Source organism: Bipolaris victoriae, assembly GCF_000527765.1.
Source record: "Bipolaris victoriae FI3 unplaced genomic scaffold scaffold_64, whole genome shotgun sequence".
Classification (NCBI taxonomy): Eukaryota; Fungi; Ascomycota; class Dothideomycetes; order Pleosporales; family Pleosporaceae; genus Bipolaris; species Bipolaris victoriae.
Window position 1 is genome coordinate 160,170 of NW_014575328.1, and position 15,854 is coordinate 176,023.

At 44.7% G+C, this 15,854-nt stretch overlaps 4 protein-coding genes across 4 annotated transcripts; 2 read left to right on the forward strand and 2 right to left on the reverse strand.

The window, feature by feature from the left end:
- Positions 1-1,885: 1,885 nt before the first annotated feature.
- Positions 1,886-4,695, forward strand: COCVIDRAFT_17589 (hypothetical protein; the record flags this gene model as incomplete). Its single annotated transcript, XM_014699255.1, has 5 exons — positions 1,886-1,993; positions 2,041-2,397; positions 2,453-2,590; positions 2,646-2,717; positions 2,767-4,695. The coding sequence occupies 5 exons, from the start codon at positions 1,886-1,888 to the stop codon at positions 4,693-4,695; spliced, it is 2,604 nt and encodes an 867-aa protein (XP_014554741.1).
- A 282-nt stretch (positions 4,696-4,977) lies between these two features.
- COCVIDRAFT_28239 (hypothetical protein) lies at positions 4,978-6,376 on the reverse strand (the record flags this gene model as incomplete). Its single annotated transcript, XM_014699319.1, has 2 exons — positions 4,978-6,004; positions 6,081-6,376. 2 exons carry the CDS (start codon positions 6,374-6,376, stop codon positions 4,978-4,980), a joined length of 1,323 nt encoding a protein of 440 aa, XP_014554805.1.
- A 5,127-nt stretch (positions 6,377-11,503) lies between these two features.
- On the reverse strand, positions 11,504-12,685 carry COCVIDRAFT_17591 (hypothetical protein; the record flags this gene model as incomplete). Its single annotated transcript, XM_014699256.1, has 1 exon — positions 11,504-12,685. One exon carries the CDS (start codon positions 12,683-12,685, stop codon positions 11,504-11,506), a length of 1,182 nt encoding a protein of 393 aa, XP_014554742.1.
- A 1,947-nt stretch (positions 12,686-14,632) lies between these two features.
- On the forward strand, positions 14,633-15,210 carry COCVIDRAFT_39417 (hypothetical protein; the record flags this gene model as incomplete). Its single annotated transcript, XM_014699320.1, has 3 exons — positions 14,633-14,676; positions 14,843-14,999; positions 15,055-15,210. The coding sequence occupies 3 exons, from the start codon at positions 14,633-14,635 to the stop codon at positions 15,208-15,210; spliced, it is 357 nt and encodes a 118-aa protein (XP_014554806.1).
- Between the last annotated feature and the right edge of the window lie 644 nt (positions 15,211-15,854).

Sequence of the window (15,854 nt, forward strand, 5' to 3'; positions counted from 1 at the left end):
CCGTTCCAACTATCTGTATTTTCTACTTTGAGCCTGTTCGATTTTGTCTTCATTTTGTGTCTGCTAGGTCCAGTCTGGGCTTTGTCTGGAAACCGAAGCTGGAAATGGTAGTGTTTAGAACAACAGACGTGTGAACGCTACAAAACGGAATTCTAGTCAAACAGCTATTTCCGCTTTCTACATCAATCTGAATAGAGGCCAGTTAGTAGCCCTGTGAAAGCACTTAGCCTAAAGGGAGAAGGAAACGGACATAGAAGACGGAGTAACTGATCAGGCTCTACACACTCAAGCATATCTCAGATGAATCGTAGATATTATGACATCTGCCCACTGTTTAGCAGTTGAGTAGCGCCGTGACCACCGGAGATGTGGTGCTATTGGTCTCAGATTTCAGGGGAACGGGCCGAACACCATAGCCGGTTCCGTAGTTGCTTTCATTAGATTGTCAATGAAACCATCAACCACTGCCCAAAGAAGGTGCTAATCATGGCATACGTTGATTACACGTAGACTGGCAAAAGGTCGACCGCACCCTAATCTGCCAGAATATGGAATCAAGAACGACATTCACTTCACAGTTGAGGTAATAATTTCATTGAAAGAGCTGTGATAGAATCTGTTGAGAGATCGCTGTACTGTACTCAAGCACTTAATTGGTCGAGAACAGAAGCCTCGTACCTGGACAAGTCCGAGATGATGACAAGGCGCTTCTTCAGGTAACGCTATGCCTAGTCTGTGCTGAGGAATCACTTCTGATTTATGCCCAATGGATCGAATTCACGCTATACTATATTCAGTCTAGGTCTTACCGCCTGCCCCCGTGTCACCCCCACTTCCAGTCCTGGTTATAATGCGCTTTATCTCGCTCCTCAGCACGTAGATGTAAACCTCAATAGTTCCTGCAGGAAAGGGGGCCGGCGGGAGTTTCACCACACATTCATAGCATGACGTCGTCTACGTGATTAGTAGTTGGATAAATCAAATAATCTCTTTCACAGTAGGAGGTGGGGGTTGATAGCTGACGTTCCTCGCGAGACCAAAATGCAAGGGAACATTCCAAACGACCTGATTAGTATTTCCCAGTTGAGAGTATCACCGCAAGAACCCCTATCCATGACTATAGCCGTTCTTAGCTTATCAGAGTTCTAACACATATCATCCGAGTATGTAACTATTCAGCCATAAAGAAGGCCATGGTGAAATGCGCCAGGGATATATACTGGGGCTCAAGAAAGACAACAGCCGTTTGAGAGGGTGAGTTTTCGTTTAAGAAAACATTCGTATGGTTATCATAAAGGATATACACGCGATTAGGCGCTCTTCGCGTCCGAAGGATTGAATGCGACTTGAGCCGAACTCAGCCTACGACACGCTTCAAAGGCTTCATGTGTAGTATATGTAGGTAAAACAGCCCCTGATATCATATGGATGGTATGCACGTATAGGAGAATGTCATGATCGCGGCACGTTGAGCTAGCGCTTACACAGTACGAGCAGTAGGTGCGGGGTCGATTTTGCTAGGTGGCTCGTCTATTCAATAAAGCTAGCCCTTTTGGCGTCGCGTTTAAGTTACTGTTTGCTGTCAGGGTTCAAAGGCCCGATAGTAGGTGCGCATGCTGACAAGATTACCCGTTCAATCACGACAGGACTCCGTGTTGGTGGACATTGAGGGATCCATCCTATAATCGCGTGGAATGTCACTCAAGGTAAAGCATTCGGGCTTGGCAAGGGCTAATCTCTCCCGGAGTACATAGTGATGATACTTGCCGTTATAGTTCAGGCCACCCAGTCTCTACCTCTGAGCACTCCCTTGTACTACATGCGCGCTGCGTGTATCCGCTCTCTCTTACTATACCACCCACTCTTTTCTTTACAGATTGCTACCATGCTCTGGGCACCATACTTCCTATCTATCTCAATCGGTGCTGTAGCTGGATCGGAGTTGGCGCAGATAGTTCCAAGAGCTTTCATCGTTGAATACAAGGATGCCTTGGTAATAGTCACCCAAACTCGCTAGTATCGTTTGCTAAGTGTGTGCAGCAAGCCCCATCCGCCTTAAACAATGTTGGCGCAACTAAAACACTGGATTTGAATTACGAATTGTTTCAGGGCGCTACTATACAGTTTGAAGATGAGAAGCCTGTAGGCGAACGCGTGGCTCAATTACTGGACCTGTCAGCCATTAGAAACGTCTGGCCAAAGAAACTCATCCCTCCACCTGATGCTCGAATTCATGAGGTGGCATCACACAGATCGGAAGAGTCAGCGTCAGAACAGGTAATCAGAAGATCCAACAGCAATGATGCGCTCTCGACCCATGTTCAGACTCAAGTCGACAAATTACGAGAAAAGGGTATAACTGGTGAAGGTGTGAAAATTGCAGTCATTGATAGTGGTGTATGTATCATCGGCTTTTTTTTATTAACATAGAACGATATTAATCGAACACTAGATTGATTACACACACGAAGCTTTAGGCAGGTGTTTGGGACCTAATTGTTTGGTCGTTGGTGGTTATGATTTGGTTGGAGATAATTTCAATGGAACTAATACCCCCGTTCCTGATAACGACCCTCAAGATACTTGTTGGGTATGCTCCCGATCTTTGAGCTTTTACACGAAATTCGATATCTGACTGCAACCAGGGCCATGGTACCCATGTTGCCGGTATCATTGCTGCTCAGCCGAACAAACTCGGCTTTACTGGGGCTGCTCCTGTATGTATCCCTAGGAAGGCTATCGTCATCTTCCTCTGATATATCATAGGGTGTTAAACTGGCAGCCTACCGGGTGTTCAATTGCAAGACCTCAACCACGGACGACATCATCATATCTGCTTTATTGCGCGCCCAGCAGGATGGGGCTAATATCATTACTCTTTCACTTGGAGCTATAAGTGGATGGAGTGCTGAAGCAGTCAACGTTGTTGTCGCTCGGATAGTGGCTAAAGGTGTAATTGTTACTGCTTCTGCTGGGAACTCAGGTGATAGTGGTCTATTTATGGCGCAAAGCCCAGCAGGGGGCAAGGGCGTTGCTGCTATCACTTCCTTCGACAACACTGTAACGCCCATATTTTTGGTGAATGCCTCCTACGCAGTTTCAGGCAACACGGAACAAAACTTCGAATATGCGATCGGCAGGCCACGCCATTGGAAGGGCATCAAGTTGCCACTCTGGACTCCATCATTCAATACTAGTGAGACCGACCAAGCATGCAATCCTCTCCCTGATTCAACGCCCGACCTATCGGAAAAGGTTGTTCTTATCCGTCGTGGCACTTGCTTTTTCGATGATAAGATAAAAAACGCGGCGGCACGAGGGGCCAAGTATTTCATGTTTTACAACAACGTTCCCGGATATCGGTTCCTCGAGTGGAACACAATCAACGCAACAGCTGTCGGTATGGTTTCTGACACCCTGGGCACTGCGTGGGTGAGGAATCTTGCCGCTGGGAAGGTTGTCACACTGGATATGCACGACCCCGACACCGCCTCATTCGAAATTTTTGAAAGCCCCAACAACGCTACTGGTGGATTTGTGAGCTTTTTTTCGAGCTGGGGACCCTCTTTTGAGGCAGCTGTACAACCTACATTTGGTACGCCTGGAGGAAACATACTATCGACTTTCCCCGTGCATTTAGGCTCTTACACTGTCATGTCCGGTACTTCTATGGCCGCTCCGTTAGCTGCGGCTATTTATGCGCTCGTATCCAACGTGCGGAAGACTCTCAACCCTCGGGAGCTACAAAATGTACTCACTGCTACTGCCAAGCCCGTACAAGAAAACAATAATGGTGATATCAATCCTTTGCTTGCGTCAATTGCCCAACAAGGAGCTGGAATAGCCCAGGCCTACGATGCTGCATACGCAACTACTGTCTTGAGCGAATCGAGTCTTGCTTTCAATGATACAGTTCGACTGACCGATAAGAGCTTCACCATTTCGAACACGGGACATGGAGCCATCACTTATGAGCTAGATGTCATTGGAGCAGCCACTGCTTACACATTCTCCGACAGTAAAAGGCCAGACCCATACCCCGGACTTCAACTCGATGATTCTTTTGCAGCGGTGCATCTGAGCGAGTACAAAGTCACTGTCCCTGCAGGTGGCAAATCGACAATTTCTGTCCACGTTATACCGCCGTCAGGATCTGCCGCTCGACTTCCAGTATATGGAGGCTACATTCGACTCAATGGCACAAACGGCGAGAGACTATCCCTTCCATATCAGGGTATTGCAGGAGATATGAGTGCGCATGCTGTTTTGAACACGACGTATGTGTCGAGCAGCGCTAATGCTCCCGACTACAGGCCCGTCGGTAGTAACACAATTTTCGTGATTCCACAGATGAACATCACGAACATCACTGGTGATTTTCCAGTTGCTGCTATCGACATACTCTTTGGGTCTCCACGTATCAATATCGAGATTTTGTCAATAAGCAATCACACAACCAATCTAGGCCATGCAATCGATTCACCAAACCATTGGAATCCTCGCTGGACGCTTCCCTACACCTGGAATGGCCAGCTGGCCGATGATTCCTACGTGCCACCAGGTAGCTACAAGTTTCGGATTTCGGCACTGCATATATCTGGCGATGCAAATGATACTAAGCAATATGACGTTTCTGAGACTCCGTCATTCACTATTAAGTACAAAGATATCGACAACGGGACGAAGTTAAACTAGGATTAGAATATAATTGGAGTTAGATTGAAAATTAGCGGTGGTCAGATGGACCGAGCTTTCTTCATCCTCAAACTGCTCTCAACACTTGATTCCTTGCAATGATATATCAAATTATTTAATCTTGATTTAGTACAAGCAGTAATATATATATATATATATCCACTACTAATTGCGTGATAAAACACTTAAGAAGGTTAGATCGGCATACACAGGCAATTTCGAGAAGGGATGGTATTGCAAATCTATCTATATGGGCAAAAGAGATCTAATCCTAGCGCCAAACTATTGCTCTTTGGGACGGATCGGATACATCCATGGAATTCGACCTTTGATGCTCTCTTCACCAAAGACATAATTGAGAACCCTACTTTGCTTGACGAGTGAGGGTACAACATAGTTTTCCCTGATCCACTGGATAACATACAAAGGCATGAGAAATCGAAAGAAGAACCAGAAAACTGGATTTGCCCAGGCGTGACCTCGTGTTGTGATACTGGATATGTTCCAGTCGAACTTGAGTTTCTCTTTCCGGGCAGCCTGATACTCCTTGAAAATCTCTTCAAGATCATGCTCAATAATCTCTGAGTTTGGGGATGATCTGACAGCATTGTGGAGCAAATTGCCGAGCAAGGCTATGTCTTGGATCCCGTTCGTGTAGCCGAGACCTGCGTTGGGTGTAAACTTGTGACAAGCATCGCCAGCCAGCACGATCCTTCCCAGGCTCCAATGCTCGAGTATGCCCTCTTCTAAGTTCGACATGCCTGCAGTTGAGCTATTGTAGACGTCCTTGATCTTCAAGCTCTCAGTGACTGGCCAGTTCGCGAAACTAGTTGCAAATTCATCCATCTCCGCCTTGGTGTATCGCTTGGAATCGCTCGTAGGCTGTGGCAACTTCTCGTACAGAAATATCCAAGCACGTTCACGACCGACGATCCACATGATGGAGCGGTCTTTGCTCTGGGTATCGGATGCCTGCCCAGCTTCGCATGGCCGTGGGATGTTTGACCACAAGCATCGGTAACTCGCTGAGAAGGGCGGTTCCTGGTTTCTGTACGCTGAAAATCTACTCTCAGAGCAAAGTTTGTGCATTACTTTTCGCGTTTGGCTGTGTACGCCATCAGCTCCAAGCACCATAGAACCAGAGAATGTCTTCCCGTTGGCGCAAGTAACGACTACGCCTGTTTCGCTGGTTGCAATGTCGACAACTTTGTGCCCAAGGAAGTATTTCTCTCTTATGCTCTTTGGCAGACTCTCTAGCAAAGCTCGAACAAGGTCAGCTCGATGGAACGCGACAGGTTCAAGGCCAAAGCTATGTAAAGGTGGGAATCAGTTCATATTCATACGATCTCAGATCAATTGATCCTGTGAGAAGGAGATAAACTTACTTTTCTCGCGTCATTTCAGTGGCTGTACTGTCTGCGAACATTTTCCCATCTTTTGTGAATGATTTGTTCCTCGTTATCTTCTCCCCAATCGACAACAACTTATCGAGCAGGCCTAGTTGTTGCATGAATCGCATGCTATCAGCCCCAAGTGCAAGACTAGCTCCCACATCGACGGCAACATCATCGTTCCTTTCCAAAACAACGAAGTCGATGTTCGCCAAATACAACGCATGAGTAGCGGTTAGCCCGACTGGTCCACCACCAACAACAATCACTTTAAAAGGGTTATTTGACATTGCGTTAGAACAGGTTGTGGAAACAAATTATAGTAAATCTTGAGTGTTATACATTCATTTCATTACATATAATGTGCTCTCATACCCAACCCAAGGGCCAAGATGAACGCTAGTGGATCGTGAAATAACGTTAGAGACTGATGCGATGGCCGAGTCTCAGATATTGCTGGTCGGATCCAGAATATAGCAGGGATACACCGGACCACTGCCTCGGACGAAGAAATTGTGGGTTTCGGTGCTTCTCGACGCCCCGGAAAACGTGTAACCCGGACCCGAGAGCCCAAGAGCCCATATCAACGTATCTTACTGATATAGACCGGTTTGTTATCTTGTCTTTTTTCAATTAATGTAACCGATAATCCAATGCTTAACTACTTACGTGTACTTATTGCCAATATGCGTTACACCAATTAGTTCAGGGTCTATTTGGTCTCGCCAGTCTCGGTTTTATTCACGGTGTGATGCGACAGCTCGGCTTCACTACGCGACATGACTATGTAGATACAGGGCCTCCAATGAACATCTCCCTACCAGTTTACTCTTCTTCGATAAATCAGTCCTTTCACTAACTATCTGCTTCATTGTCTACCAGCAGTCGCACTATCATATTGCTTTCTCATACAGCTGCTGACTGCATCTACGTCTCTCTGTTGCTCCTAACCATTATACAGCGATGGTTAAGGTCCAAACTGTGCAGAGGTAGACTTTTAGCGGTATGGTTATATGTCGCATTTGGTTATCTTGGTAGTTTTAGGAGTAGCCCATTATTAGGTATGTCAACAGAAGGAATAATAGAAGATGTAAAGAAGGACGAATAAAGCTTAGATCAAGATCTCTATTGGAGAGAGACATAGATAAATAATAAGGTACCTATAGTCCTGCATTCTATCAGCTTAGCGAAAGACCACTACAGAACATACTATATTCATCTCATATCAATCTAAGAGACACTTCTGGTAAAGTAAACTAGTAATCATTGTTATAGCTGAAAAAGGCTAGATTGAAACCTACACGTAGCTCCTACAACGGCTCCTCAGATAGCGGATCAGTCCTCGCAGGAAAGTCGCGATTTGGAGGACACTCTCCGCGGAAAGGTGTGGATATCTAGTATCATAGTACCATAAGCTCTAGGCCACACCCGTCCGTGTTTGCTGTAAGATGTTTTAAATAGGACGTGAGATCTAAACATACACACACAAAACACGTAGCTCGTAATTAACCTTATACTAGGACGTGCCTCTTAGCTAAGCATTTCACTGAATATCAAAGACAAATGTCTCTAATTCCCTACTTATAGAGTGAAGAGGATGTTTTTAAATTGAACTTTATAGATATTTCTTAACTCTAGTTAAGTCCGAATTCACTTAGACTATATAATAATCTATCGCTATAACTACTTAGCCCGTTTTAGTTGTCGCTAGCCTGGTATAGCATAAAGATAAGATGCTGGATCCATTGTAGGGTTGGTAGATCGAGCTCACGCTTACTAGGCGGAGGCACTTCGACAAACGTTGTGTTAAGTTCTAGTAATCCACTCTGAAGTAATGTATTCATCTCTTCTCTTTGGTTACTATCTCGCGCTCCTTATGAAGTGGATATATGATTGACTTGGAGAAAGGCGGCTGCGAGGACGGCTCTAACGGACTTTCCGACCGTTTCTCATATAGACTCGCTAGTCGTAAGATGCACTCTAGGAACCGCGGTAGGCTACAATACATCAGGTCAAGTGATTGTACTACTGCTAAATTACTGACACAAGAAATCACGTTAGTAATATCCTTAGTTAAATTAAGATAGAGCGGCGACTAATATTAGTGGTGGTGAGAAGGGGGTTACACGGGGATAGATTAAGGTGTTGAGGAAGTAGATACAAGTATACTAGGAACATTATAATTAGGTAGAGAGTTAATGTAATAACGAGTAAGACTTTGGAGAAAGTACTGCCACTAGTAATGTACCCGGTACCTAGGAACAGAAGGCTAGGTGGTCGAGCAATTACTGATAAAAACTCTTCCTAAGACTGATCTCGAGTAACGAGGCTGGTAGAGTGTTCGAGAGGAAAGTCAGCGATACCTCGAATCCAGGAGTAATATTGAAGAACCTTTGCTGGTTTAATTCAATAGCTCTATGCTAAGAACAGTAACTAATTCTTGTAACACTTTTAACCCCGCGTCGCTGAGCTTAAGCTGGTGCACCAAACCGTGACGTTCATGGGCATATTTTGGGCTGGTATGGAATAGATAAATGCTATTATTTGTATCTATGGTAGTTAATCCCGGCCGTGGAAGAGATTACAGGAATTTCTACTACAAGCGATGGAATAGTCCGTATGCTTATCGGAAATTCTCGATAGGCGACACAGTTGAAAACTATCAACTAAATAAGGTTGCGGAGAGTGACAAACTTAATACATGGTCTTGTAATTAGGATCCGATTACTAGAAGACTAGAGTTTTGGAAAAGTTCTAGCCTAGTCTTTTTTTCCGCAATAAGACGACGATTCAAGTCCAAGGCATCTTATAGGCTATTGAAGTGGCTAGATTAATACAATGACACCGTAAAGCAAAAATCGCTAAGTCTGAACCCTCTCCTAACCCTAACAATAGCTCATTCACATACGATGATTCTAGTAATTTCACTTAGGAATATATTCAATCCAGGCCGCTTCAACTATAATTCAATGAATCAGAGTCAAATATCGAGTTCAGCTACAATCTCAGCCATTTGATTATCCTGGCATATCCGTGAGGAAAGGTTTGGTTGAGCTCTTGTTTAGTAGCAGCAAGATTCCTCCTGGGAGTCGAAATGTCATTCATATTCGGCGTAGATTCGATTGTTGATGTGTGAGACCTGTTTGTCTTTTCCGTATTGGCGATGCTGTAAACGCTAAGAGAGCAAGCGGACCTGTAGCAAGTCGTAAGTATATGAACAGGCTCGCTGAATAGATATACAGTCTGTTCCGATTGAACGCTCTGACCTGGAATCTTTTCGCATCCCCATATGCCGCTGAAATGTTGGGGTGAATTATTCCTAGATGTGTCATGCGAAGATGACAGTATTCCGCACAAACTCACCATGCTTCTCCTCTAGCATTGGCACACCGTATGGAGAGCGTTCGACAAAGTAAAGAATCGTGTGCAACGGGCCGAATATTGCTCAATAAAAAGAGGTAAACGAGATCTACAATCATGGGAAAAATGGTGTATAGAATTGAGACCAGTTCATGTTTTAGCCATCTGCGAGAGGCTGGCTATAACACGGTACCAGTACATGTGAGCATTGAATGCCTCAGATCCTCATAAAGTCGGCTGTTTGTTGCACTCCATGATTCTTCTGCTGCGACCACGGCTGACAAGGTATTCTGCAGGTTTCGGTGTGCTTAAGAAGCCTGCTGGAATGAGTTCTATCCTGCGTCTTGTATTCTTTATATGGTACCCGAGATACTGATCTTATCCCTTACATACACTATGATAACTCTGGACATAGGAGGGATAGTTGAGAGGTTTTGCTACCCGTCAAACTATTGATGGCTGGGGTTATCTGATTCACACGGGCACCGCAGATGATGCCAGTAAGCGATAAGACCCATCCTGAGTATTATCATCCAGTGATAGCAGTGTTTTCATTCGTAATCGGTGATAAGTTTTCGTTTCCGTACACGTCGATGGTCTCTATCTTGCAACGATTCTTCGTCAGACCAGATACGCTTGCCTTGCCTCTCAACCCAGAGTCGTCACCCAAGGCTAAGAGTTTGTTAACACGGTCGTGAAAGCTAACAACTTTCGGGATAACATACGCTGCTACAGCGCAAGAAGCCATCTCTACTATAAAACGTAATCGGAAGAGTAGGAAATCTAGACTTCAGCGGTACATTGGTAGAGGCAGCGCAGAATAACTTAGCATCAGAGCATACATGAAAATATGATTGGGTACAAAGTTAAACAATCCTTTCGAGTCGTCCCTACCGCGCCGCGCTGTTCCTCCGCCAGGTTTAGGTCCGATAAACGTGGTTTACGAAGCAGGTGGCTTGCTAAGGGACAGAACGTGGCGTCCCGCACCTTACAGCCTTCGCGCGAAACCTTCCCACGCTCCACGAGGCTTGTCAAAGCTGCAAGCACACCCGCAGATATCAACTTCCAATGAGATACAACGTGTGATGCTTTGAACAAGAGTTCGGATGTGGAGCAAACCGTTGTTTGCTGATTAGTCGGCTGAACACAACGAAGATAGCTACAACTGTCACAGGAGGCGGAGAAAATCCCACCGCAAATCGTCCACAAGTGAGCGTCCGAGTCTGGAGGTAAAGACCAGAAGACCTGGTTAGCACGCCTCGGACGTGAAAACCCTGACCCACATGTGCTACCTTCGCATTGATCCTAAGAGCTTGTGCATGTTATGTCAAGTTCATAAGTTTGTACTAAGAAGGAATTGGTAAGAGAGCGCCGGCACAACTCAGCTGCCCGGGAGCATCATAAGTGCGGGCTTCCTAGCTTCACCTCCGATCTGATGGCATAGCATAGATATGCTGAGCATAGCGCATTCGTGTCTGCAAGACTCAGGAAGCTCCGAGTAGATTCTCAACCCCATAGTATGACTATATCAGCATGTCGTCCTCTAATATACTGGTCTTCATGTTTTTCACGTTATGGTATATCGATTCGTCGCTCTTTCCCAGGCTCATACTAGTCGATGTTACTAACGAGTCGCTGAATTTTGCCGCAATCCTTTCTAACGTCCAAGTTATATGTCCCATAGTTTTAGTCTAAGATCGAAGGCCTTATATTCTTCTTCTTCTTCCTCATTGAAGGCAATGTACCTTTCGTGTCTTATTAGTACATGTATAAAAAAAACAGGAAAAAAAGATTCAGTCATAGAATCGGTACATTTTAATACAATAAATATTATTTTATTAAACTTTTAGTCGTGAATGAAAAGTCGAGGTTTTGAAAAGCAATGTCTTTATAAAAATTGAGAAAACAAGAGAGTGACAATAGTACTTAGAAAGTAACTTAAGGTTAAGATAAAAATCTTTCCCTCTCTATATATCTATTTGGAACTACTCTAGCCTGAAAGATAAATGATGAATCTGTTAAAGTATTTCTCTGGATTAAAGTATGATAATGGAGAATTAAGAATCGTTTGCAGTCTGAGGTGGAATAGGGCTCGTCAAAGCCCAGGCAACGGCGAAGTCTGTTGAAGGAGAGAGCGAGTTAGGCTCGTTGCACACAATGAGTTGCATACTACTGAATAGTGAAGGCTGGATCTTCTCAGACCACCGCTGCACATTACTGAACGAGAATCCCCCTTTGACAGTCTCTGAAGATAAGTCAACCCCAGGCGTTGTGTTTGCGTCCTTTCGCGGAGGCTTTGTATTCAAGTCAATCGGTTTGAGATCCACATGCAGTGACAGACGATTCTGTATCAGGTAGCCCTCTGTGTCATTGTAGCACATTGTTACCGTGAGGACGCGTTCGCCTGCGCTCGGCGGTAGCGTTGGTACATCATGTGTCTCCGTTGATCCCTTCGTGACCGTTGCGGTATGGTACCCGCCATTCACTGTCAGTGACACCATGGAGCGCTCCATGTCGACAAGCCCCCATCCTTGAGCTCCGTCTGGGGCAGCGGGCATGGTTTCGTAGCGCCAGCCACTACCCTTCGGAGGGCCCGGCTTGCGATGGCTGATGTTCCTCTTCCACTCGTATCGGGCTCTGTCTATATCTCTCGCGCCATTGATGATAAGCGCCTTGATTAGAATGCCCTTGGGGTTGGTGACTGGGATTGGCCTGAGACTCTTGAGGGCAGACTGAAGAGATGCCGCCATACCGGAGACCAATGGCGCTGCGAACGAGCTACCAGTCATGAAGATGTATTCCTGTTTTCTCATTAGGCCGCTACTTGTGGCATTTTTCGCCTTTCCGGATCTCGCTGAGAGTATGCCTGCACCCGGAGCGACCACATCTGGTTTTATACGACCTTCCAACGTTGGGCCCCTGCCACTGCTGTACGAGACTCTGGCGGACTTCTGAAGCTTTAGGAGTTTGTCTTTGCTTGTACCAGATCCATCTCTATAGTTACGGCCATTCACTGGTCTCTCATCTTTGTTATCTATAGCTGGCTCGTATACCCTTCCCAACGTGTCTCGGGCGAATTGACGGTGGTTGAAAGTATACCCTACTACAAGGGGGTTTTTGGAGGATTGCTCGAACATGATTTGTCGGTCCCGATAAACGTCAGTATCAACGCACCGGGTGGAAGATTGGCCGTCATTCCCAGCCGCGAAAACAATCAGCAACTCTGGGTCTGTGACCATGGCGTGATCGATTTACCCCGCTAAATTTGGGGTGTATCCCTCGATTATCAAGGATTCTCTTCCCTGAGGGAAAAGTTCTTTTTTTACTGGGGTCCCCCAGGAATTATTATGCACTTTGGCAGTCTCATTCGGGGCATATTGCATACTGAAAAACTCGGCCAGTGTGCATACAGCTCCTATACCTTCCAAACATTTTATAGGAAAGACTTTCGCAGAAGATGCTATGCCCACAATGTCCAAACATCTTCTTTCCGGATATGACATAAAGAAGGAATTGATCCAACGTGTCGGAAAACTGTGGCGTCCAACCACACAGGCTGCGACTGCATCATCTTAGTACTTATAATTTTATGCATGACTAGCTAGTGACATAATGCGCTTAAGCGCATTTTAGGTATTTATCATAGATAATAAGAAGAATTCTCTTCTTAATAAGTAACGAGATAGCTAAACGTCTATAGACGTCTAAATTAGAAGGTAATAATTATTATAGAGCTTAGAGTTACGTAATATACTATTCTACTAAGACTAACTATCTTACTAACTGTAAGATAATAGTAAGAAGTTAGAATACATAGAATAGTACAACTAGAAGTAATAAAGATATAATAATAGATTAATTTTATTATTTACTCTTATTATAACTAGTTAACTTAATTTATACTTTTTTACCAACTAGTTACTTAACTTAATACGATTAATACTTATCAGTCTATCTAATATAGATTAAGAATTATTAAACTTATCTTTATCTGTTTAATAAGTGCGCTATTCTTCTATATTACTAGATAAACGTTATAGAATACTGACGTAGAGCTTAATAGTCTAAGTGCGAACCTAGTAACATAAGTATATATCTAAGCTCTATGTAGTTGATAGTATTGTATATATTCTTTTAATATAGTGGTCTGTGAGCTAGAACTATCGCTAGTCAGAAAATGATATTCTAATTAGATTTAGTGGCATTTTGGTCGTTTTCTAGTGTAAAGTCACACCTGTGGTAGCATGTTTAATACAGTAGCAGTTGGGGAATTATTACGCTAAGTGGTGGTGTGGCGGTCATTTGCCACATCGAGATTTGGTGCCATCACGTGCGTGGCGTTAGCCAAGGGCCGCTAAATCCGTTTGGGAGGGGCGTCCGAAAGCTAGACTACATTTTCGCAGGTGGTAAGCGTCCGCCTGACTATAGAAGCAGGGGTATTTTCCTTCGCAGTCAGATCAATGTCCGGGTCTAGTAACTGAAAAGGAGCCTCTTGTGTGTTATCAGATGGTTCTATTGTCTCCAGGTCCAAGTTCCTCCTCGCAGGTGATGCATGAAATGATTTGAGATTCCTCTACCCAGTTCGGAAACCATGCCTTTGCCGATATTAAACACCCCCAATATTTCCCGGCAAGTGCTCCTTGCGAAGTACTTCCTCCGGTGGAGATCATGGCAAGGCAAGGAATCGAGAGGACAACGGGTTGATCATTCGTGCTGAGGTATTTCCCATGGGAGACGTCTCCGTCGCCTAACCCTAGAGGTGTCTGAGCTTCGGCAGCTGCTGATGTTTAAAGGTTGTCCCAATACCAGCGCCCCACACCCGGCATCACCCCCATCTGGATAAACAGCAGGCCAACGACATGGGGCAGAACCATGAACATTGTCTAAGCGACCTAAACAGGCAAAACGGCCGTGAACAGCCAGGAAGTCTTCTACTCTTCTTGCTTGCTGCATGTTAATCTAAGGTGGAAGAATGAGGATAATCCGGCTTCAGTTGGATCACCGACCCAAGACCCAAGCTGCTGCACCTGCTCTAGAGGCTTGACAACGAGAAAATAGCCAATGAATTCGCTCATCCAAGGATAAAGAGAATACATATAAGTCCTTGAGATCCGTCCTCCTCCACCATCCTTTACCACTGAAGAACTTCAATTAACTATTCCGCCTCAGCCTCGCACACAATCAAAATGGTCGTTCTCCTTACTCTTCTTGCTCACATTGTGGCAGCTATGTAAGTACTAAGTCCTTGCACTTGAATCCGTTTTCAAGCTAATGGTTGTGTAAAGGGCTATTCCAGCACCAGTACCTGCGCCCGCGCCACTCCCAGTTCCCCAGCAGACAAAGTAAGTACGCTGGTGCAACACCATTCCAGTGAAGTGTTGGCTTATCATATACAGTCCAGAAGCCTGGTTCCCTGACGTTTGGGGTTGCCGCTGCCACAGTGCGGAGAAGGACCTTCCTCTTGTTCAACCTATCTGCAACAAGTTTGGAGGCACCGACACGACCATCTATCCTCCAGCCAAGCCGGATCCGTTCTTAGGCAGATTAGTTTGGGTAAGCTGTAATTCTTCGATCAGTCTTTATAGTCTATGCTAACATGACCATGTAGTGCCAGAAAATATCCCTCAAGTCGGCCCCAAGGGCGAACAGATTGGCAGATGTGTTCACCGACGCAACATGCCAGGAGGAATTTGGCGCAGGCTTCGTAGCACAGTGTAAGAACCAGGGTTATACACTGTGCTTTGGCGAGGAGGAGTGTTATTAACTGTAATATCAATTTTGGAGGGGGGGAGCCTAACTGTTCAATGTACCGAGCTAACCTCAAGTAATATGTGTAAGCGTATTAGAAACCACTCTGCTAGGGTAGCCATAATGATAAACATTGTTTGCCTACGTTAACGCAATGGATATGAGCATAAACATCTTAACAAGAAGGTATTAAAGTAGCTTAAATGTAACGGCTAAGGCGCTAATTAGACTAATATCCGAACAGCATCCGAAACAAGCTCTGTTAAACTTAGCAGGAACTACTAATATAAAATCTACTCTATCTAGAATAGCTTATCATTACAAGTAATAGCGGAAAGAATGTCCTCTCCTAGTACTTCTTCTACTATAAGCTCTATATAGGAAGTAAGGTAGAGAGGTTTATAAGCTTTGTTTGGCTCCGGCCTTTCTAATTGAAGTTTCTGAGAGAAAAGAAATCTGAGATTAATTACAACTAGTAAGCAGTAACTACGCGTAACTACCTATCCTCCGCTCTACTAATCAACACCGCTACGTACTAGTAGCATTGATATAAGCAATACGTCTATAATACTAGAAAGTCTTATCTTTATTCTATTAAATACCTAGTACTTTACTATAAAACTAAAGTACTATACCTCTCTACTCTTTACTCTCTTTTAA